Source organism: Miscanthus floridulus, chromosome 2, assembly GCF_019320115.1.
Source record: "Miscanthus floridulus cultivar M001 chromosome 2, ASM1932011v1, whole genome shotgun sequence".
In the NCBI taxonomy this organism is placed as follows: Eukaryota; Viridiplantae; Streptophyta; class Magnoliopsida; order Poales; family Poaceae; genus Miscanthus; species Miscanthus floridulus.
In genome coordinates this window covers 134,199,452-134,222,722 of record NC_089581.1, presented here as the reverse complement: position 1 = coordinate 134,222,722, position 23,271 = coordinate 134,199,452, and the positions used below count along the sequence as shown (strand labels likewise).

General features: G+C 43.8%; 1 protein-coding gene and 1 pseudogene across 5 annotated transcripts; one reads left to right on the top strand and one right to left on the bottom strand.

The window, feature by feature from the left end:
• Positions 1-1,158: 1,158 nt before the first annotated feature.
• LOC136537104 (putative disease resistance RPP13-like protein 3) lies at positions 1,159-5,784 on the bottom strand (annotated as a pseudogene).
• A 6,327-nt stretch (positions 5,785-12,111) lies between these two features.
• On the top strand, positions 12,112-18,956 carry LOC136539747 (uncharacterized). Of its 5 annotated transcripts, XM_066531724.1 has the most exons (13): positions 12,149-12,327; positions 12,420-12,489; positions 13,419-13,470; positions 14,407-14,492; positions 14,570-15,410; positions 16,033-16,129; positions 16,206-16,317; positions 16,641-16,705; positions 16,816-16,872; positions 17,318-17,453; positions 17,859-17,953; positions 18,062-18,185; positions 18,258-18,956. In XM_066531724.1, the coding sequence occupies exons 1-13, from the start codon at positions 12,251-12,253 to the stop codon at positions 18,324-18,326; spliced, it is 1,881 nt and encodes a 626-aa protein (XP_066387821.1). In that variant the 5' UTR covers positions 12,149-12,250; the 3' UTR covers positions 18,327-18,956. The 5 variants fall into 5 exon arrangements, with proteins under 5 accessions (XP_066387823.1, XP_066387821.1, XP_066387819.1 ...); XM_066531722.1 differs by having other exon boundaries at positions 12,151-12,327; positions 16,206-16,336; positions 16,641-16,872; positions 18,258-18,954; XM_066531723.1 differs by having other exon boundaries at positions 12,151-12,327; positions 14,410-14,492; positions 16,206-16,336; positions 16,641-16,872; positions 18,258-18,953.
• The last annotated feature ends 4,315 nt before the right edge of the window (positions 18,957-23,271 follow it).

The following is a 23,271-nucleotide window of genomic DNA, read 5'->3' as shown; positions in this document are numbered from 1 at the left end:
TGCCTCGCCCGACATCTAGGGGTAGACTCCGCCTCGCCTAACGACTAAGGGATGGCTCTGCCTCGTCCAACGTCTAAGGACAGGCTCCGCCTCGCCCGATGTCTAGGGGTGGACTTTGCCTCGCCCGACAACTGAGGGCTGGCTTCGCCTCGCCTAACGTCTGAGGGCAGGCGCCTCCTCGCCCGACGTCCGAGGGCTGGCTCCGCCTCGCTCGATGTCTATGCGCTACTCCTTCATAACTACACATGCGGATAAGGTGGGACACTCAAGTCAACTGTAATACCGAGGACCATACCCTGCATGCCTACATGAAAGTACCATTAGGATATGACTAGACATGCGCTTTAAGCCCTTCTAGGTATGTCAGAGCCCAAACAGTGTTGTGGGCGCCGATATTTGTCCTATAGTGTTATGGGTGTCAACATTTGCCCTCGGACATGAATCCTGACGAAAACATACGACAACCACTATGGTTTAGGAGGAAACTCATGTCATCTACAATAGCGAACATGAGGCCTCTACTCCATCTGCTCCCCATAGGGTCGTGGCTCGGCGCTCTGGCGCGTTGTGCCGCCCGTGGGGGTGGGATGGGATGTGACCACTTACTGAACAAAGCTAGAGCACGACCCTATCAGGATCACCGAACGTGCTATCCCTGGCACCATCTGTCGTGTTAGCAGGGCAGGCTCAAAGGAAAAGGGAGACCCGGCACCTTCGAAGGATCTTCTTTGCCTCTGGTTTTTCTTCTTTCTCCCATCTGTAGTCCCTGCTCCCTCTTGATCTATAAAAGGGAGGGCAGGACATCCCACTAAGGGGATGGGTCAATTCAACACACCACGCATCACATAACACACAGCTAAGCAGCAACCAAGCTCTCAGCGCTCTTTCAACCTTTTCATCAAAGACTTGGGACCTGTCCCTCTCTCGACCGTTTGTACCCCCTACTATGAACCTTTCAGTGCTAATAACACGAGCAGCAGCAGCAAACTAGATGTAGGGACATTTTGCCTGAACTGGTATAAAGCTTGTGTCTTTTAGCACACCATCCAGGCCCAACGCGCAACAAATACAAATTTACTAGTTGGTGTTTACTCGAAACACCGACATACATCGTCTGTCGTGCTCGACCGTGGTCGACAAAACTGGTGAGTGGTTGACTCACCTGAGCCGATGATCTAGTGGGCTAATAATTTGGCCCAAAAACAACACCATGTAATCACTCTGGAAAGTTTTGCTGTCCTCGCGAGGGATACGTAGATGTAAGGACTGAAGCTCTTTCTGTGGATGGTTCCTCGGTGCAGAAAATCCCCTCTCGAGGTAAACATGCCTTAGGGTAGGGATGTCCCATATAGAGTTATGGCACTACTGATTCCAAGTCTGTGCCCCATATATCTATCAGAAAATTTCTTATTTGACATTAGGAAAATGAGTCATTCCTTTTTTTTACCCTGAAATTTTTTCCGTTCCCTATTTGACACTCACTTCAACTTTCATCCCTAATTTAACACTACCGTCAAATCCATTAGCTAACGGTGTTAACTGGCTATTAAAAAGACATTTTTGCCCCTAGACGCATGCAGACGCTGGCGCTAGCGCCATGCATGCATCGGGCGTTGGGCGCATGCATGCAGCACATGCAGAGGCGCTGTTGCATGCATGCATCGCTGAATGGCTAGTCTTTTTTTACAGCTGGGCGCATGCATCAGAAGCGGGCGTAAATTTTTTTCCTCTCAAATTTGCTTTGCCGCTTTTTTTATTTTCTTTTTTTTTGGTGGTGGCTAGTTTGCAGAAGCTGGCAAGCCATTTTTTCTTTTTTTCAACATTATACAACATCATTTTAACACATTTATACAACATTTATTTCAACATTTATACAGCATGATAATGGCACATGATATAGCAAGTTCACAGACCGACACCACATTAACTTCAAAAACATAACGGTTCACATATACATGCAAGTTCATAGGAGTTCAAATTCACATGCAAGTTCACAGGAGTTCAAATTCACATGCAAGTTCACAGATACATGAGGATCACAGGCTGAGCCTTCTTTTGCTTCTTTTGGTCATTGCAGGGCTAGCATGATCCACCCTTTTGCTTCTTGTGCCCACTGCAGGGCTATCAAGTGGTAGCATAGGAATGGTGGTTTTCTTTTTATTAGGTTCCATTTTCCTTTTTCTCTTCCTCACTCTCATCCTTTTCTTTGTCCTGATCCTTATGCATAATCATATCCATATTTGTATCTTCACAAGGTGTCTTCTCTAAGTACATGACCTCCTCATCAACACCTACATGCTCATTCTCTCGTACTAGGTTGCAAAGGTACCTATCCTCATCTTCTGCAATATTCTTGGCTGCATCCTGCATTTGCACATCACTATGCCACTCTTTGATGGGCTTAAATGGTTCAGAGGGATCACATTAAGAAATGAACATGTCGACAACCTTTGTCTTTGAATTTTTCTCAAACATAGACAACAAATCTTGGTCAGAATGAACTTCAAGGAATTCTTTCGTACCATGATCATAGTGCTGAAGATGAGCAACTTCCAAATAACCAGCGGGTACTTCTCTACAATCTTTTCAAGTAAATCCTTATAGTTTGTCAAATCAAATCTGAATCAACAGTCATATCAAAACAGAAACATCTAAAATTCTTTCTAACTCTCTTTTTGTTGCCAAACAGTCTAATTTCTAACAAATATGTTGAATTTGGATCCATCCTGCAAATGAAAAGAACAATCTAAGGAATCAACACTGCTACTTGCACATAACTTTTGCACTGCTTAGATAAATCGAAGGCATTAAGCACTCACCCTTCAAGGACCCAGTCTGGCTTTGTGCCATCATTATTAGACCCTCCATGGCCCCCTGAAGCCCGCCCGAGCGTGCTCCCTGCATTTTGAATTAAACAAACATGGCTTCAATTCAATATAGCATTCATCTCTGAGTTATTACGAACTTAGGATAGATATTCATCTCTGCCTTGCATGACCCATCAATAAGAACACGATACGTATAGAGATCAGGTTTATAGCTCTTGCTTATCATTTCATCGAAAATATTTTCAACCATTTCTATATTCAGTTTACTAGATATCCACACACTATCACTACATTCTCCCTAGAAGATCCACAAAACACCACCACCAATCCTTTACTTGGACAACACCTAATTCATCACTTGTTCCACTAAAAGTTGCACAAGGTATACTGAACCTAACACTAGCAGTTCATGCAAGCTACTGAACTTTTCTGCATTGCTCGTGCAAGCTACCTGCACCCTCGGTGCCCTGGCTCGCAGCAGCCTCCACGCCCCACCTAGGGTGGCTCTGTGCAGCCTCCGCGCCCCGCCGAGGGGAGGGGGAGGGGCTCCTTGCAGCCGCCGTGCCCCGCCGGGGCAGGGGGGCTCGCCGTAGCCATCCCGCCTCGCTCGAGGGAGCCGACGGCCGGCCGCCGCCTCAATCTGTCGCGCCGGTTTTGTCTAGGGTTGGAGCAGAGACACACTAGAGAGAAAATGAGAAGGAACGGGAGACCTATGAGAGAAGAGAAACGGGAGAGGAAGGAGGGTAATTTGGACCCAAAAGATATTATCTGACAGCGTGGCCCATGGTTACTAACAGGAGAAGCTAACAAAATGGACGGTAGTATCAAATTAGGGATAAAAAATGAAGTGAGTGTCAAATAGGGAATGAAGAAAATTTTAGGACCAACAAAGGAACGACTTATTTTTCCAGTGTCAAATAAGGAATTTTCTCCATATCTATAGTCCAATGGTAGAAGGGAGAGTGACCTCTGTACACTCTTTCAACCTGAGATGCCTTTGGTGGATACACCCAATGACTGCCCTATGGAAATTCATTAGGTTCGATTTTTCTACATGGAGAACTCTTAAGAACTTCAACTTAGGCAAGGAGAATGATGAAAGTTCAAAGCCAACTAGAGCTCGGAGATTAGGTGTTGCTGGGAACACGTTACCATTACCATCATAGTAGTTTTGAAAAGATGAACGATAGGATACCACAGTATTGGATGATGATTCACCAACATGGACTGCAATTTTCGGAGTACGCAACAGGTCAGTAAGGAGGCAGAAGTTATCAAGTACTTTCAAATGAAAGAACTATATACAAAAAGAATGGAGCGGAAGCCTAACCTGTAGTGTTGTCGATGACATCAATGAAACCAACATATCTTGCTTCTTCTACACACCAATCACGCAAAGTATCATGAATCCACAGACCTTGCTTTGACTAACAACTTGAACCAAGCTTCTTTGAGCTAGCTCAGTTACGTACCTGCGTGCTGTTTCTTCCATTTTGTGCTTTGGTGTACTTTCAATGAAGCCTTCTGCTATCCACAAGTCGATAAGATCTGAAACGGATATGGAGTAATCCTCAGGGAAGATCGCAAGACAGAGGAAGCAAGATTTTATATAGTGATTTGGCAAGTCATTGTAACTTCGAGCAAGTACGTCTCTCATTATGTGTCCATCTATAGCAAATGTCCAATCTGATAGTATATCCGACCATACTCCTGCAGTCAAATTCTTTGATAGATAGCCCCCCCCTACATTCCTTTGCAAGCTTTCTCCCTAGTTCTTCGAACTCATCCATGTTATGTATCAAGGACTTTTTGTATGGTGGTAAAGCTTTGCTGCTAAAAAGTTCCCAGCTTCTTTCATCATCCAAGAGGTTTAGTTTGCGAACATAGGTTGGCATTTCAATATGATGTGTAAGAAAGTCTCGTATCTTCTTTCCCAGTTCATACTCTTGCATCTCACCAATTTCTCTGCCCATGTATGTACCCTCCATGATTTGTTTCATAACATCCTTCAATAAATTGACACCCTTAAACTTCTGAGATACAGTCACCCAAGCAATTCTATCGAAGTGTTGTTTGATTTTATCTGAAGTGCAGACTTTTCTGGCAAGTGTAGTTTTTCCTGCTCCACCCATTCCAACTATGGAGACGGCACTAAGCTTGTTATCCATTTCAATTAAATTTTCAACTACTTCGTTCTGCTCATCCTCGAAGCCGACAACAGTAACGTCATGTGCATTTTGAGGTATAAAATCGTAATCTTGTGGAGACCCATCACCCACCACATAAGATTGGTCCCGACAACAGCGACCCAAAATGCAAGACTCATTCGTTTTTGGATAACGCTACAGGCAAAGTGTTCAATACCTATTTTTGTCTTCTTCAACAACAAAATCCAAAAGACAACCTTTCTGCAAATGCGTCTTCAAGAGAGAGGATATTCAGATTTATGTTATACCTCTCCTGGCACTTAAAATAGGTCTTTCATATAAATACTCTATTGGAGACTTATAGATATTGTGTTGGAGACCCATTTTAGATTTAGGTTGCGCACTAACCCTTCCAATTGTATCCTACCTCGGCGTTACCCAAATCAAGAATTCTCAAACGGTTCGCACTTTCAGATTGTGGAGGGTAATCAGGTCACTTGGTAAGCCAGCGTACCTTGAAATGGCACCGGTGAAGCCCTTCCAGATCCTGTTCCTCTTCTCCATGTAGTCCAAGACTTGGATGACGTTCTCGGCTTCATACACGGCGTCTCTGATCTGGCTAACCCAGACAGCGGCACTCTGATTCCCGGATCTCTGCTTGGTGTCGGCGTCTTTGAGGAAGCACTACAGCCACTGCAGCTCATCTTTCAAGAACTGGCTTCGAGGGTGACTCCACAGAGAAGCGTAGTTTCCTGAGCAGCAAGGTTGCTGATGCTCCTGGCCATCGCAGAAATGGCAGGCTCAACCATCGCGCCTTTGTTAGGATAACTAAGCAAGGGAAGGGAAAAAGGAGGACAGACTTAGGAAGAAGAAGCAGAGCATGGGATTGAGTTCAGATGAATGATTGTAGATTGGTCTGTTCGGTTCATACATGTTGTTTCCTTCTGTGAGCGTATGGTTCCCATATATACATCCGGTTCACCGGTGGCGGTTCCAGCAACACAGCTGCTTCTAGACCTAGGAATCAAGCTCATTGAGGCCCAGTAGTACGAGTATTTGGAAGCTTAACACGCTCACTCTTCCTCTATGCTGTTGTCGAACGATGCATCGCTGATGGGCCGTCTTCAGGCACTGCCAGTACAGTAGGAGCTACCGTGACACTCCCTCTTCCTTTAGGACCTGCTTGACCCCAAGCAGGAGCGTTGGGGAACCATTGCTTGAGAGGCTCGAGATCTTCCCATGTAGCTAATGATGGATGAAGTCCAGACCATTTGATGAGACCCTGTAGAACCACAGCAGAGGAATCGCTGGAAGAAACATGGCGCTGAAGGACTTGTTCAGGAACCTGGAATCCAGTCAACGAGAATGGAAGTTCAGCCACTTGATGCTTAACTGGTAATGCTTGCTTTAATTGTGATACATGGAAAACTGGATGGATCTATGAAGTTGGTGGAAGAAGGAGCCGGTATGCTACTGAACCAACTCGAGCTGCAATCTGGAAAGGACCAAAGAACTTGAACGACAGCTTTTGATTTGCACGAGGTGCCACAGAAGACTGGACATACGGTTGCAACTTGAGATAGACCCAATCACCAATCTGAAAAGTTCTTTCTGATCTCTTTTTGTCAGCTTGGTCTTTCATACGACGCTGAGCACGTAACAGATGCTGCTTGATCAAGTTTTGCATGACCAGTTTGTCTTCCAGCCAGTCAGTGAGCTCAACAGATGGACATGCGTCAATAGCATCAATGCCAAAATATCGAGGAGAATAGCCATAGAGGACTTCAAATGGTGAACAATCCAGTGCCGAGTGCCAACTAGAGTTATACCAAAACTCAGCAAGATGAAGCCACTCAAACCATTTGACTGGAGTAGCATGAACAAAACAGCGGAGAAAAGTTTCCATATATTGATTCACGCGCTCTGTTTGGCCATCCGTTTGTGGATGGTATGCGGAGCTCATCTTCAGCTGGACATCCGTGAGCTTGAACAATTCTTGCCATAGAGTACTTAGAAATATTTTATCACGGTCTGAAATGATGGAAGATGGTAAACCGTGAAGGCAGTAGACTTGCTGCATAAAGAGCTTAGCCACGCCCAGTGCTGTGAATGGATGCTTAAGGGCAAGAAAATGACTGAATTTGGAGAAGCGATCCACTACGACCAAGATACAATTGTACCCATGAGACTATAGAAGACCTTCAACAAAGTCCATGGAGATAGACTGCCATGCAGAGGACGGTACAGGGAGTGGTTGCAGCAGGCCTGGATAGCGAGACCGATCAGGTTTTGACTGCTGGCAAGTAGGACAAGTGGTGATGAAGTTATGCACATCAGATTTTAGTCTGGTCTAGGCAAACAATTGATGAACACGATGATAGGTAACCGGAACACCTGAATGGCCACCAACTGCTGATGTATGCAGAGCCTGTATCACTTGAGTTTGCAACTTCTTGTTGTTACCAAGCCAGATGCGGTCTTTGTAGTGGAGAAGCCCATTCTGAAGGGTGAAATTGGGATCTACAGAAGGGTTCACAGCCAATTGTGCTATATAAATATGTGCTTGAGGATCAGAAGAGTAATCGGCCACAATTTCAATGCACCTATGTGGAATTGCAGAAGAAATGGCAAAACAAGATTCTGGAGCATGTGGTCGGTGAGATAAAGCGTCAGCTACATGATTGCTAGCCCCTTTCTTGTAGATAATCTGATATTGTAACCCAAGAAGCTTGGTAAAAACTTTCTACTGCCAAACTGTATTCAGGCGCTGTTCATTGAGGTGTACCAAGCTTTTCTGATCTGTAAAAATGAGGAACTCAACAAGCTATAAATAGGATCTCCATTGCTCTACTTATTGGCCATGTACTCCTTCTCATATGTGGACAGACCTTGAGTATGTGGACCCAATGGTTTACTAATGAATGCCAAGGGATGCCCTTGCTGCAAAAGAACAGCACCGACACCAGTGTTAGATGCATCTGTTTCAATCACAAATGGTTTAGTAAAGTCTGGAATAGCCAGGACTGGGGCTGAGCTCATGGCTTGCTTCAAGGTATCAAAAGCTAGCTGATGATCAGATGTCCAAACAAAATAGGTGCCCTTTTTCAGCAAGTTAGTCAATGGCTTGGCAATGACAGCAAAGTGTCTGATGAACTTCCTATAAAAACCAGCCAAACCCAGAAAACTATGAAGTTCACTCACATTAGATGGGGTTGGCCATGTAACAATGGCTGCAACCTTAGTAGGATCTGTGGCAATGCCCTCTGAGCTGATAAGGTGGCCAAGATATGATAGCTTTTGTTGAGCAAAGCAACACTTAAATAATTTGATGTGCCAATGCTCTGACTATAGAAGTTCAAACACCTTCCTGAGATCAATCAAATGCTGCTCATAAGTTGGACTAAAAACTAAAATGTCATCAAAGAATACTATCACACATTTGCGAAGAAGGGGTGCCAAAGTCAAATTCATGGCCTGCTAGAAAGTGTTTGGAGCTCTAGTGAGACCAAACGCCATGACCTTAAACTCAAAGTGGCCAGAGTGAGTGGAGAATGCTATCTTATGTTCCTCACCCTCCTTGAGTCTGACTTGATGATAGCCAGCAAATAGATCCAAGATAGAAAACCAGCGAGCTCCAGACAATTCATCCATGAGTTGGTCAAAAACAGGTATAGGAAAAGTGCCCTTGACTGTAAGATCATTCAAGTATCGATAGTCAACACAAAAACGCCAAGATCCATCCTTCTTTCGCACCAACGGCACTGGAGATGAGAAGGAAGAGTTGCTGGGTTGGATGAGACCTTGCTGAAGCATTTTTGAGACTTGGGCTTCTATTTCATCTTTAAGTGCTGGTGGATATCGATAGGGCCTGATGTTGACTAGTCTAGCTCCTTGAACCAATGGAATGGAATGGTCATAAGGCCTGACTGGAGGAAGGTCAGAAGGTGAATCACACACTGATTTAAAGTCCTGCAGGAGCTGTACAATATCAGTTGGTAACTGGGATGCCTCAGAAATAGGTTGAATCCCTGACTGAACTGACAACAGCTGAAAAACCATGTTAGAAGATTGCAATTCAGGAGAACCATGTAATACCACAGTGGAAGTGCCCATAGGAATCTGCATCCACTTGTTCCTCCAATCCACCCTCATCGGACTGAACTTCTCGAGCCAATCCATGCCAACAACAATATCATAAGTGCTTAATGGCAGGAGTTTCAGAGAATGAGAGAAAGAATGAGCAGCCATAGACCAACAACAATTCTCAGCAATAGCAGAACACTGTAAAATATCACCACTGGTGACCTGTACTCTATAACTGGCTGGACTCAAGGCAACAGAATGCAGCTTATCAGCAACATGAGTACTGAGAAAGGAAGTAGTACTACCGGAATCAATAAGAACAATAATGGGTATATCCTAAATGAAGCCAGCAAACTGCATCGTGCGAGGACCAGCCACTCCAGAAATAGATTATTGCGAAATGACAAGGAACATTTGCTCTTCGGCTGGTGACACATCATCAGGTTCAGTACTGGCTTTAGTGAGAGCAAAGAGTTCCAGTACCTCTTGCATGGCATGTAGTCGAACAATAGCCGCACACTTGTGATCACGTGACCATTTCTCTGCACACTTATCATAGAGACCTCGGGCTTGACGATAATTGTGGAGCGCATGGAGCTTGTCTTCAGCCGTCTTGGCATTGGTCGGTGTAGTGAAGCTAGCATCATCAGGTTTGGAATGGCGGTCGCCTGCTCCCGGTGGAGGAGGAAGAGGGTACGCAGTCCTGAATGACTGTCAATGATAAGATGTCGGATCACGCCGACTGTCCTTGCGCTTGGAAGGATCAGCCACCTCTTCCTGCAACAGAGCCAAGGTATACGTAGTATCCAAATTTTAGGGTCGCTGAACCACAATAACAGAACGAATATCTTCACGCAAACCATCAACAAAACGAGTCATATAGTATATCATGTCAATGTTTGGGTTATAGGCTTTGAGCTGATCGATCAATTCAGAGAAACGTTCGACATAATCGGTGACAGTGGACTCTTGGTGAATATGGAACATACGATGGATCAGAATTTGGTGTTGATCACGGCCAAAGCGCTCATGCAGCATGTGGTAAAAAGTGGGCCAATCAAGTGATTTCAGGTGGGGTTCTATAGATTGGATCCACCGAGCGACAGTATCCTTGAATTGTTGTTTGGCGATTTTAAGCCAGAGGTGGGACTCAACTTGGTACATATCAAAGTAATCCTCAGCATTGGAAATCCACAGCCGAACGTTCTCGCCGTGGAAGGTGGGAAAGGGAAACTTAGGTAAGCGACCGGGCGGCCAGGTATGGGGATCAGGAGGTTTGTTGCGTGTAGTATACAGATCATAAGCAGTACCATGGAATTGAGGGATGGAGTTCGTACCATTGGCCGGGGAATGAGTGAGGGTGGTGACAACCCCGAACTCATTCTCCCGTGGGGGTGTGTCGACGCTGTGCCCGCTGGGCCGAGCAGCCATTTCGACAGCAGATGGGCGCTTGTCGGTCTGTTCAACACCTGGTGGATACGCAATTAGGCCTGGAGCAGAAGATGATTGCTCGACGATGGACCTTTAGGCGCATATCATCGAGCACTCCCTCAGCATCCTGGCGCCACTCCTCCAGGCCGCCCATTACCTTCTCGATGATCTTCAGACGACCGTCGTGGCGGCGCTCGGACTCATTGAGGATGTTGTCGATGCGGGCCTCCGAGTCAGCGATGAGACCGTCGAGGCGGGTCTCCGATTCGATGATGCGTTGCTCCACCGAGTGCTCGGCATCTGCAAAACGCCGATCTAAGATCTGCGTCTGCTCCTTGAAAAGGCGCTGGAGTTCTGCCATCAGCTGTTGGCCTTCGGGACTCATGGCTCCCAACTTCCTGGTGGATCGGGTGTAGTGGGGATGAGGTGGTGGTGGAGGTGGGGTGGTGGTGGGGAACTCGCCAGATCGAAGAGATTCTCCACAAATCGTCGAACGGGCCGTCGGAATTACAGGAGTTCGCCGGTACGCAGCAGCTCACTAACCACCGGAAAACTCAAACCAACCGACAGCGTTTGTTCAGGCGATCGATGGCAGTGAATCTCACGGGATCGGGATCGACTCGTCTCTGATACCAGGTTTGTTAGGATAACTAAGCAAGGGAAGAGAAAAAAAGGAGGACAGACTTAGGAAGAAGAAGCAGAGCACGGGATTGAGTTCAGACGAATGATTGTAGATTGGTCTGTTCGGTTCATACATGTTGTTTCCTTCTGTGAGCGTATGGTTCCCATATATACATCCGGTTCACCGGTGGGCTGTTCCATCAGCACAGCTGCTTCTAGACCTAGGAATCAAGCCCATTGAGACCCAGTAGTACGAGTATTTGGAAGCTTAACACGCTCACTCTTCCTCCGTGCTGTTGCTGAACGATGCACCGCTGATGGGCCGTCTTCAGGCACTGCCGGTACAGTAGGAGCTGGCGTGACAGCCTTCTCCCTCCCTCCCTTTGCTCTCAGAGCCCGAATGCTCTGGTTGAATTAATTAGCGTAATGCTTTTGTTTTGGAATGCTTGGAAAGACGGGCATCCCCGTCACCATCACTGGCATTGCAATCACGAAGACTTTTGTTTTGGAATGAGCATCCGCGCAACTGCTCCGATAGTTGTTTAGGCAGGCGATGTCGTCGCCTAGTGAGTGAAGGAAAAAGATTCCTATTCACCCGTCGCGGCATCTGTGCCTCGGCGTGGGGGTCCGCCGGAACGAGCGGCGGTGCCCAACTGCCAACTCCGGCCGGGCCTGCTTCGAATTCCCCGTCGGCGGTGCTCATTTGCGGTGTGGCAGTGGTACGCCGTGGCAAGTGGCATATCCAGATATCCTGGCGGCGGAACTGACCAAGAGCATGATGGCGAGCGATGGGGCCATTGGGTTGGCCTGGCCCAGAAGAAACTCCGATAGGCCTTCATCAGTTAGCCTGGCCCAGGGTTAGCTTTTTCTCTCTTTTTTTTGTTTTTTTGAGCAACTGCCCAGGGTTAGCTAGGAATACCGCCCGGTCCACGGGGTCACTCCGGCCTGGAAGCGATCCCAGGCTGCCAGCCCATGAATGCTGGTGGGTTCTAATCCGGCCTACCCAGCCTGTCCTCCACTCCCTACGGGCTAGTTTGGCAGCAGGGGCAAATGCAGCGGGAAGACAGCCACGGGTTTGCTCGGGTGTGACTCCCCTGTTTGCTCGGGCGGCGCCGCCGTTTGAGCCGTTTCCCGCACGCGATGCCGGCGACGACGGAGGACTCCCCGGCGATACGGAAGCTGGGGCAGCTCTTCCGGCTTACCGAAGTATACCTCTGGTAAGCCTCCTGTCTCACCTACCCGCTTCTCAGCGTAGGGTTTGCCGTTTGCGAGGAGTGTCCCGTCTCCTCAAACTGCTCTCTCCCTGCAGGGACGATTCGTATGGCGCTGGACCTCACCATGGCCAGAAGAACTGGCGCTCGGCGGAGGGTGCTCTCGTGGTACGGTCTCTGATCCGCTTTGGTGTAGCTCACTCTTTAAGCTTTCTGATGAGTTGGGGGGCGCTTGTGCTTCCAATAGTATCTGGCTAACCTCGTCGGGCTACTGCTAACTTCTTGCCATCTATATTATTGAGCAAGAAGGCCAAACACATAATTTCAGGCTTGCCCAAGAGTCTAGTTAACACAGGGAATTCGTTTTGTGTTGTGGTTTGTGCATTGCGCCCAAACAGTAGCCTGTACAAAATGTTAATGGTCGCATGCACTTTAAACAAAGTTCTTATATGATATGACAAAATACCCTGGGCACATCTCTGACAGACTACCGATAAGTGCATAACTATTTCTCCTAGTTCTACCAGGAAATAATCCTGGACCTCGAAATGATTCTGCCTGGTCAGGTTAGAGAACCATACTAAACATTTCGAGTGACCGCTCTTCGAGTATCATTTTTCTTGAAAGCACATTGTTGACATGGAAGCTTGCTACATAACACTTCCTTGTAGTGCTTTATTTAATTATTTACCAATGATCTTTTTGGAAAATTAAGTTGTCTTAAACAATTGTGGCTTCAGTGATGATTGCTGAACTAAGCATTAATCCGCTGCACTTCTCTTCTTGATTCTGATATGTCAGTTATTTGTTGATCAAACTGATGTTTACACTTTGATCTCCTTTGAGAGGAAAACCTGTGAAGGTGTGGACTAGATCATGTATAGACCAACAGCATTATCTTATTAAAACATTTTTAAATTAATTTAGTGATTTCAGAATCATTTTTACTCTTCTGAGGAATTCATTTTGTTGTGAAAGAGTCAATAAACTTAGCTGCTTAGCAGACTATGTCAAGTTTGCTACTTCTATGCTGTGTCCAACAAATTCCTATGAGGTCTATAAGGTACATAGCAATTTGACGACCTTCAACTTTTCAGGACTCTCATACAGATAAAACATGCAATGAAGCATCCAATGGCACTGACAAAGGTCAGATGCATTTTCCTTGTACTGTAGTATCTTCTTTGGTCAATTTTCTATACAGAGGATGTTACAATGTATGTTACTTTTTTGTTGGAAACAACCCATTAGGGAAAAAAATCATTTCATTTGAAAAATCTTAAGAATCTGAATCTCGGCATGCTTCCACACCACCAGTTTTCAGGCCACTGTCTCTTCGTTGGATTAAATGATGCTTCTTCTTCTTTTCTTTTTCTTTTTTTTTTTGGGGGGGGGGGGGGGGGGGGGGGGTCCTGTTTATAATTGAATCAAGAGATTTTATTGGTCACCTGATTTCTGTTGCCTGACGTGGGACCTGGATAGACTTCAGGTCTGCCTTAGTTGATAAGTTCACTGGCGCTAGTGAAAGAAAAGTAGATGTATTCTTATGAACAGGCAACCACTCAGCATCCAATAGAGAAGGGTCAAATCTTTAACTAAAGTCACAATATACCTTTAGTACTATTACAGGGGCTGACCCCTTCCTGTCTAGTGCTCGTGAGATCATAGGAGATGGGGCGTGGTGGCTAAGATTGTGGATCACATTCGCCAAGCTCCCAGGGTCAATGTGATCTAGGGACATGGTATGCTACTTGTGAAAGTGTCCGAAAAGGCCGGGATGACATTGTTCCTGTATTCCTGGAATGGGGATGACACCCCCAGGGCAAGGAACGTGGCACAGTTCCACATTCCTGGTGACATGTTGTGGATCAAATGGGAGGCCAAATCACCACTGGATTACTGTAGGAAGGGAAAGCTGGCATTGACAATTTGAGTCATTGTTGCAACATCTGTTCATGGCTCCATGCTCATTTTATGTCATATTGCCCACACATAACATTGTAATAGTAAAATCAGTAGCAGTTATTTTTCCTTTTCCCTTATGTGTCAACCGATTTCTTACTGTGTATATGATCTGTCTATCAGTAGGCCATTCGTTTGTTGAAGATTTGGAATTGGCCAACCTCATGGGTTCTTTGGGGCTTCCTGTTTCATTCAGCACAAGTAAAGTGGTCAGTGCTCACATAATGCGACGCCATGTTACTGTTCCCCTACCGGTTCCATTGCTTAATTCCTTTATGCATTGCAGAACAAGAACACAGGCAACAAGGGAAAGAAAAAAGGAAGACAAGCACCGCTCAAAGCAGCAAACACTCAAATCAATGATGCTGGGAGGATATGTGCCAATACTGAAGATAGAGAAAGTACTGTTGAGTCATTGGATGTTATGGAGCACATGCACTCATGCAATTTATCTGGGACTCCGCTGGGTCACAATGAACCCTGCATTGATGACACTGACAAGATGCTTAGGGAAGACAGTCCTTGTGTTGAAGAACAAGAAGAGTCTGGCTGTAGCACCATCTACTCTGCTGACAAAGCCCCTGGCTGTGATGCTAAAAATCAGTTCACTGAACTTGGGACTTTTGAGCTGTCTGATAACTTGGGCAACCCAGCAAAAGAAGAATATTCAATTCAAGAAAATCAAGCTTCTGACAGCGTGTTGCTAGATTCTGAAGAGATGTCAAGGCATGACTGTGTTGGTGGTGAATCTACACATTCCTGTGTCGGCATTTATCAGGAAGAAATAGTGTCCACAAGGGAAGATCAAACATCTGAAGAAACTCTGTCAGTACCCCATGATAATAATGGTGTTGGCCGAGAAGCTAGTCTAAGTTTGGCAGAGCCATCTTCTATTGATGAGCATGCACAAAATTCTGCCAACAACTTTTACTATGACTATGGTGAATGGAGGGTTGTCTGGGATCCATTCTATAGTCGGTATTATTTTTACAACATCCAGACACAAGAGTCCACATGGTATCCTCCTGAAGGATTGGAGGATTTTGCATCATATTGTAGCCCAGATACCACTAAAGAGCTAGTTGAACTGGGATCTCAGTGTACAAGCATAGCACTGCAAGAGAACAGTAAGAACCCTAGAATTTTTGGATTATCACTTGAGTCTTGTCCTTTGCAGTTAACATTACGAATAGTTATATGCACTATGATAAAACTTTCTACAATTTGTAACACTTGAGCATGTAGCAATGGATTGTGAACATTTAATAATAAGGTAGTGAAATCCATTACACACGGTATTGAGTTTTGCACTACAAATGCTGAAGGAGAAAGACATATCTTATTGCATACCTGCAGTATTGGGCTGTTTGGTTGTGCCCCACACAGCTTTGCCTAGCGCCGTCCTCGCTCCCATGCATCCAATTTGGGGTGCCTGGCACCCACGCTGCCTGCAAGGCCGCGATCCAAACATGCCCATATATATTTTGGGAATTTGGTATTCTCAAAATCACAGTAACCTTAATTGTCAATGCCTTTATTGTGACATTAATTATTGCCATTGATTTCCTGTCTGTAGGTGCAAACAAATATATACCTGAACATGAATGTACTTCTTGGGACCATTTTGTAGGGGTTTTGTCATTTACCTCTGTCTCCAATTTACTCATATGCTAGCTTCTTGTTTGGGACTAAAGGCTTTGTTGTTGTTGTTTTAGTATGTCACGCATTTCTTTAATCTCATCATCACAGATCTGGCTAGTGATGACAATCATTTAGAAGCACAGGAACAAGATCACTGCATTCATGATTTATCTGACATTCCTGTTGAAAAGCCAATATATCAAAGGTAGGGAAGATCAAACTATACAATGTTTACCAAGTTATTGTTGTTTTTTTTTTGTTAATTCTGTTCATCTATGCAGTATGATAACTACCTCTGACAAAGCACAGCACACTGAAAATAAGTACAGCGATTCAACAACTATTGTGTTAGAGATGAACCAGGAAGTTGCTAGCACCAAAAAGAAAGAGAGAGTAAGGAGATCTCAATCGTGTAAGGCGATAATATATGGCATCTGCTTTCTAGGAGTTTGTTCCTGTTACAATTTTAGGTTGCACTTTTACATAATAGTTTCTTGGTTTCTTTGAGCAAATGCATCTTTGCATGACTGCTATGTATTGCCTACTTATGTCTAGGTAACTTTTTTTCTGCCAAGTTATGTCTAGGTAACTAGGTCTTCTAGAACACTACCTTGTTAGCTATGTCTTAGTGAGATTTGCCTAATATTTATTTTCTTGTGTTCCGTTCTTGTGCTCTTTCTACATATTTGCCAACAGCCATTTTAATTGTTCTACAGATCATTCATGCCAAGACATGGCAGGGGACATCTCCAGTGACATCATCAAATACTGGACTCAGCGGTACTCACTTTTCTCACTTTTTGATAGTGGTATAAAGATGGATGAAGAAGGGTGGTTTTCAGTTACGCCAGAGCCAATTGCAAAGCATCATGCATCTCGTGTTGGCGCGGGAGTAATGATTGATTGTTTCACAGGAGTTGGTGGAAATGCCATCCAGTTTGCCACAAAGTACGTCACTGTTATCTTGTAATCGAATCATATGATGGTCAACTGTATCATTTGCTTGAACACTTCCTATTGCATAGCAACTGTTATTTTGCTTATGTTACGAGAATGCAGTGGCTATATGCCTATATCACCTTAAGTAGTATGCTATGTCTACTGCCCAGTTTAACTAAGGCATCTGCTTCCAGTAATATGGCAAGGCTCTTCCTACTTTTGCTGTTATTTAATATATGGAGGTGTCCTTTTAGAAGAAGGAATAGACTATTACTTAATATGGAGGTGTTATTGTGGACATTTGGAGCATGCTCATCATGTCACTTGAGTTAGTAGAGCTAGCCTTAGTTGTTTGCAGTGTAGCTAAAGGTGGATTTATTTTATGTTATCAATGTTTCTTTTACAGTACTAAAACTTTATTGTTCCACATTAACTATGTCAATTCCTTTTCCAGGTGCAAGCATGTAATTGCAGTTGATATTGATCCACAAAAGATTGATTGCGCACATAATAATGCATCCATTTATGGAGTAAATGATCGCATAGATTTCATTGTAGGTGATTTTGTACATATAGCTCCTCATCTGAAGGTAATGCTTTTTCTTGGAATTATTTCGTTTAAGTTTGTCAACATGTCGGCATGTCGCTTCCATCAGCTACATGTCTTTGTAGCTGTTTGCGAGAGTGAATTTATTGTTGACCTTGGTTGCATTTGCCCACCCATTTTAGGATAGGGGCTTGTACTACAAATATCTTGATCCTTCAAGTCCTACAAAAATCATATTTTTTCCATTTGAACATCGAGATTTTATGGTCCCATGGAGTTGTGCCTATTTTTCTATGATGCCCATCTTTTGGCAGTACCTTCTTTGTGTACATAATAAATGGGAGGAAGGTTGAGGAAGATCTCCTGGTGTCATTTATTGAGGAAGATCTCCTGGTGTCATTTATTTGTGGGGCTAATTGGTTATGCTTAAGCAAACTATTTTCTGTAGGGAGAAACTGCTTTCATGTCGCCTCCTTGGGGTGGACCTGACTATGCCAAAGTTGATGTTTATGATATGAAAAGCATGCTTATGCCTTGTGACGGGTTAGTTCCTTGTTTCTAGTTTTAAGAGAGTATTTTCTTTCAGTTTGTGCTGATTGATGTTTACTTATTTTTTCGTTGATCGACTATACTCATTGTTGAACTCTTTAGGTACTCTCTTTTTAAACTTGGTACTATGATAGCTTCAAGAGTAGTGATGTTTCTTCCTCGCAACATTGACCTAACCCAATTGGCTGACATGTCCTTGTCTGTGGATCCCCCATGGGCGGTTGAGGTAAGTCCATTTTTGCTGATTTTGTGCCAAACTGACTTTTCCTATAGATGTCACAATGGTCTCTCTCTGCAGGTCGAGAAGAACTTCCTCAATGGAAAGCTGAAAGCCATAACAGCATACTTTGAAGAACAGGACGGTTGAGTCATGCATCGGCACTGGTGATACAAATTATCTTGTTAACTTAGGACTTACTAGCAATTTTGGAGGGACCTTGAGTATAGGAATTAGGACATGTCCCTCTCCAATGGATACAATGAAGGGGTCTTAGGTCTTTTCACCAAAGGACATGTCCCTTTGCCTTCGGTGAAGACAGTATTTGCTAATTGATCACTAACTGTTGTCTAATTCTAACAATTTGCTCGGAGCGCATGATGAAATAGAACCTTGTGTTCGGAGACCCAAAAAAAAAAGAGTGGTTTATCATCTTCACCGAGGATAGATAATTTGTTGTCAGAGATGAGTCAATAGAATGGCTAACCTTCATTGGTATCATACAAAACTAGCTCAGCTTATCTCAATTCTCAGCAAGTGAAACTGAGAAAGGAAAATTACAAGGTTGACAGTCGAAAGCGTGGGAGTTAGATAGTTTAATTTTGCCCTATGATAAGCAAGCATGCTTCCTGGTTTATTTCATACATCTACTTGTGGTTTCAGCTGCAATAGTTGTGTGTTCGTGTGCGTGTAGTTTGTGACATATCTGGTCCTGCGGGTATGTGAGTGATGCAAATGTATGCATGCGTCGTCCATGTAAATTTAATTTTTCGGGGGGAAAAAACGAGACGGCATCAAGGTTCCAACATGAAAAGTTGCTGTATGGATTTCCCTCTAAGAACATACGTATCCCTGTAATGATCATACACTAACATATTTGAAGACAGCGTAGTACCTTATTGGACTGCTCTAGATGGATGCAAAAAAAATCCTAACTTCAAAATAGCCAAACCGTGAAAATAGGGAAAACGTACTATGTTTCTATCTATCGCTAACGTTGATTTGCATAAAGAAGGGTGTTTCGATTCACATACAAATGCCTGTATGTTGTACATAATCTCTTATCAAGGGTGCATTTGATAGGGATCTAAATTCTTATAGAAATGTTTTGAATCTAGATTCTCTCAAGAAACATTTTCGATGAAAATGTTTTGATGATAAGCCCTTGTTTAGTTGGCGAAAAGTTTTCCAAAAAAGTGCTATAGTACCCGTCATATCGAATCTTGCGATACGTGCATGGAGCATTAAATGCAGACGAAAAAAAAACTAATTGCATAGTTTAGTTGGAAATTACGAGACGAACGTTTTGAGCCTAATTAGTCCATGATTGAACACTAATTACCAAATAAAAACGAAAGTGCTACAATAGCCAAATTTCCAACTTTCCACCAACTAAACACGGGCTAAATCAGTCGTTAAACCATTTGACTAGGAGGCTACATTCTAATTCAATAAAAATATTTTTGCATAAAGAAATTCATATAAATGAAAATACGTTTCAAAAAATTATCAGTACTTTTTGTGTGTATAGAGCAACTTAAATATAATCCACTTTAACTTGTTGCACTCTTAAAAGGGTTAACTAAAAGATATGACTGTTAAGTACAGAGGAAAGGCAACAAAGAGAATCACGTGAAATTGGGTTTTGTGCGTTTCACCTGCGCAGGCAAAACTAGTAAATTAGTTCCAGCCGATTTCGGGCAGCAAACAAAACTGCAACCACTGTTTGGCGCAAATTTTAGTGTTTCATGTGAGAAACCGAAATGATTCGTACCTCCGAACACACCCTAAATACTGATATTTAGGACAAGCATATTATTCAGAAATATATATACTAGCATAGTGTATACTCCCTCTGTCCTTGAATAATAGATTCCTAGAGTTGTTTTAAGTCAATCTTTTTAAACTTTGACTGAATTTCTAAAAAAAATATATATATATAAAATCAAATTAGTATCATTAGATTTACCATAAAATATATTTTCGTAAGGTGCTTATTTTATGTTATATATTTTATTTCTTTTTTCTATAAAGTTAGTCAAACTTAAGTTTGACTGGCACGGATCGTAGGAATCCATTCTTTGAGGGATAAAATATAGAATTTCATCTTAATTAAGATATGCCAATAATCATGGTTATCTCCAAATAAAGTAGAGTTGTCTCTAAGTATGCATAAGCATATAAATGAATGAAAAATGGTGAAGTGTTAGAGCCTGGCCCTTGTCGGCTTTTGGATAAAATGTAGAATTTCATCTTAATTAAGATATGCCAATAATCATCGTTATCTCCAAATAAAGTAGAGTTGTCTCTAAGTATGCATAAGCATATAAATGAATGAAAATTGGTGAAGTGTTAGAGCCTGGCCCTTGTCGGCTTTTGGCAAAGGTATCCGATCTCGTCTTGCGGATTGTATAATAAAGTCAATGGGTTCAGCTTCATCAGTTGCAAACAAAACAATTTTGGCACCTAAAATTCAAGGCATTCATATATCTAGGTACCATATTGAATGTTATCTGATCATTCTTCGGGATCGTGTGGTAGTGCATTCTCAATGCCTATCCTACACATTGTGTGCCTCCCTACCTTGTTCTGCTTGCTCTTTTGCTTACAGCTATTTAGACCTAATCAAATCACATGTCGGGTTCATAAACCCGGGGTCTAGTGGACTGGCTTCACCAGCAAAGGCTTGGCCCAGCAGACAACGTTGCAAACGACGCACGACTCCTGGGCCGGCCCAAATACCTAAACGACAGGCCAAAAGGGCGATCCAATCCGACCGGAAGGCCTCGCTAAAGCGGAACAAACGCTCGCTTCCGACTCCGGCCCGCCTCTCCGACTGGAAGGTCTGGCCAAAGAGGAACAACGCTCGCTTCCAGCTCCAGCCCGCCTCTCCGACCAGAAGGCCTGGCCAAACACCACTTCCGACTCCGACCCGCGTCTCCGACCGGAGATACACCAAACCTCTGCTTACAGCTCCTCTCCAACTAGCACAGTCGGAGCCGACTAGAACCAACCGATTAGGGACGCCCGCTCGGTAAGGACCAGGAAACAGACGGAGCAAGTAAAACAGGACGCTCAAAATCAACAACAATACCGAGGACTGTACCCTGTACACCTGCAAGACAGTACCCTGCAACCTTCCTGGCATATCAGAACTCAAACATGTTGTGGGCGCCGATATTTCTCTATAGTGTTGTGGGCGCCATCAACTCTCATACCAGACAAACACGATAAGGCTCCTCCCACATGCATCTGGGCATCAGCAGTGTTGCGGGCGCCGGCATTTACCATACCAGGCGAACATGGTAAAAACTCCTACGTACCTCTGGGCATCAACAGTATGACAGACATCGACGTCTGCTATACCAGAAGAAGACGACGCAACCTCCCACATGCATCTGACATTAACAGTGTTATGGTCACCTACAATCATCTTGTACCCTACGGCGTGGGCAGTAAGACTTAGCATACGTACACACATACTCTCTCTCTTGTAAGGCCATCCCCTTCATCTATAAAAGGGGATGTGCTCTCTCCCAACAGATAGATCCCTCAGTTCACTTATATCGATTCGTCCTTTGTAGCTTTAGACACTCTAAAGCTACACAGAGCGCACGCTCGAACACTTAGCACATAGTGGAGCTCCCGTCACTCTCGGCCCTTCAGACCAGAGTCCAATCGGACCTCTTGTACCCCATCTTTCTCCTTTCCGTTTGTAACCCCACAGTAAATTTTGAGCACCTGGACTCAGGAATAAAGTCACCGACCGACTCAAACTGGACGTAGGGCACGTTGCCTGAACCAGTATAAACCCTGTGTCATTGAGTGCTAGGCCACCTCCAATCACAACGTACAACAAAACTACAAATATTTACGTGTTGGTCACTTTCTGCACCGACACCACATGTTTCATCGAGTTTGGGTCAGGCAAAAAAAAAAGAATCAGGTAAAAAATCTTTGGCCGAGCCTAACCCAAAGCATTAGCGGGTCAGGTTGGGTCAGATTATTTCTCAAGTTTTCTTACTTTGGGTTGTTTTTTTTTAGGTTGGATCCGGTCAGTTTTATTCAAAGGCATGACGTTGGGTTGGTCGTGTTGGGTGGCCCATGATCAATCTACCGTTGTTGGCTCTAAGGCCTCACACCTGCATGCATGGAGTGATGGAAAATATTTTGGCCATGTTTTCTAAGAGCTTTCTTGAGAAGCTACACAAATGGAAGAAAAAGCACGGTTAGGACAAGTTGGTCAGGTCTAGTTTCTACGTTTAGTACTACCACCATCTCAAAAAGAATACAACTATGGGTTGTATGACACGTAAAATGGTTCATGTTTGACAAAATTTCTAACGAATATTATTCATATTTATGGTTCCAAATTAAATTAATTTATTATAAAAATACATTTCGTAATTAATCTAATGATATTTATTGTGTACCATAAACATTGATAAATTTTTTTATCTATAATTGGTCAAACTTAAGGTATTAAAACGTAATACTATGCTAGAATTACATTGTTTATGGAATGGAAGGAGTATAAATAAGGTCTGTGGGTGAAGCGTGATAAAAATGTCATCGAAAAGCACATTGTTTGGCTTCTAATTTTAGTTTACTTTAGCCATAAGTAGCTTAAAAGTTATAACAAAAAACCCCTTATTTACTCTCCTTCGTACATCTGCTCAATCTCCGGCAACAAGAAGATAATGAGCAGAGAATGAAATGGAAGTAACAGGCGTGTCGGCACGTGGATATGTCCTTACTTAGCAAGGAAGAGCTACCAGTAAGACCCAAGAAGGATGCTATACAAAAATTTGGCAACATAGATGTTAACCTCCACTTAAGATGTCTCCTCTGCTAGTTTAAATATAGATCTACAGCCTGTTCGTTTGGCTGTGGCTTGTCGTAAACGATCGTAAATTTTCAGTCGGAACAGTACTTTTCTCTCACACAAACCAGCCAGCAGTACTTCTTCATGAACCAGCAACGATATGAACCAGCCAACCGAACAGGCCGCTAATTTTGCTGGGGATGGAGACCATCCCGCTTCCTCTCGTCGCTAGCGAGATAGCCGAAGAAGGAGGTGCTAGAAGCTAGGCTT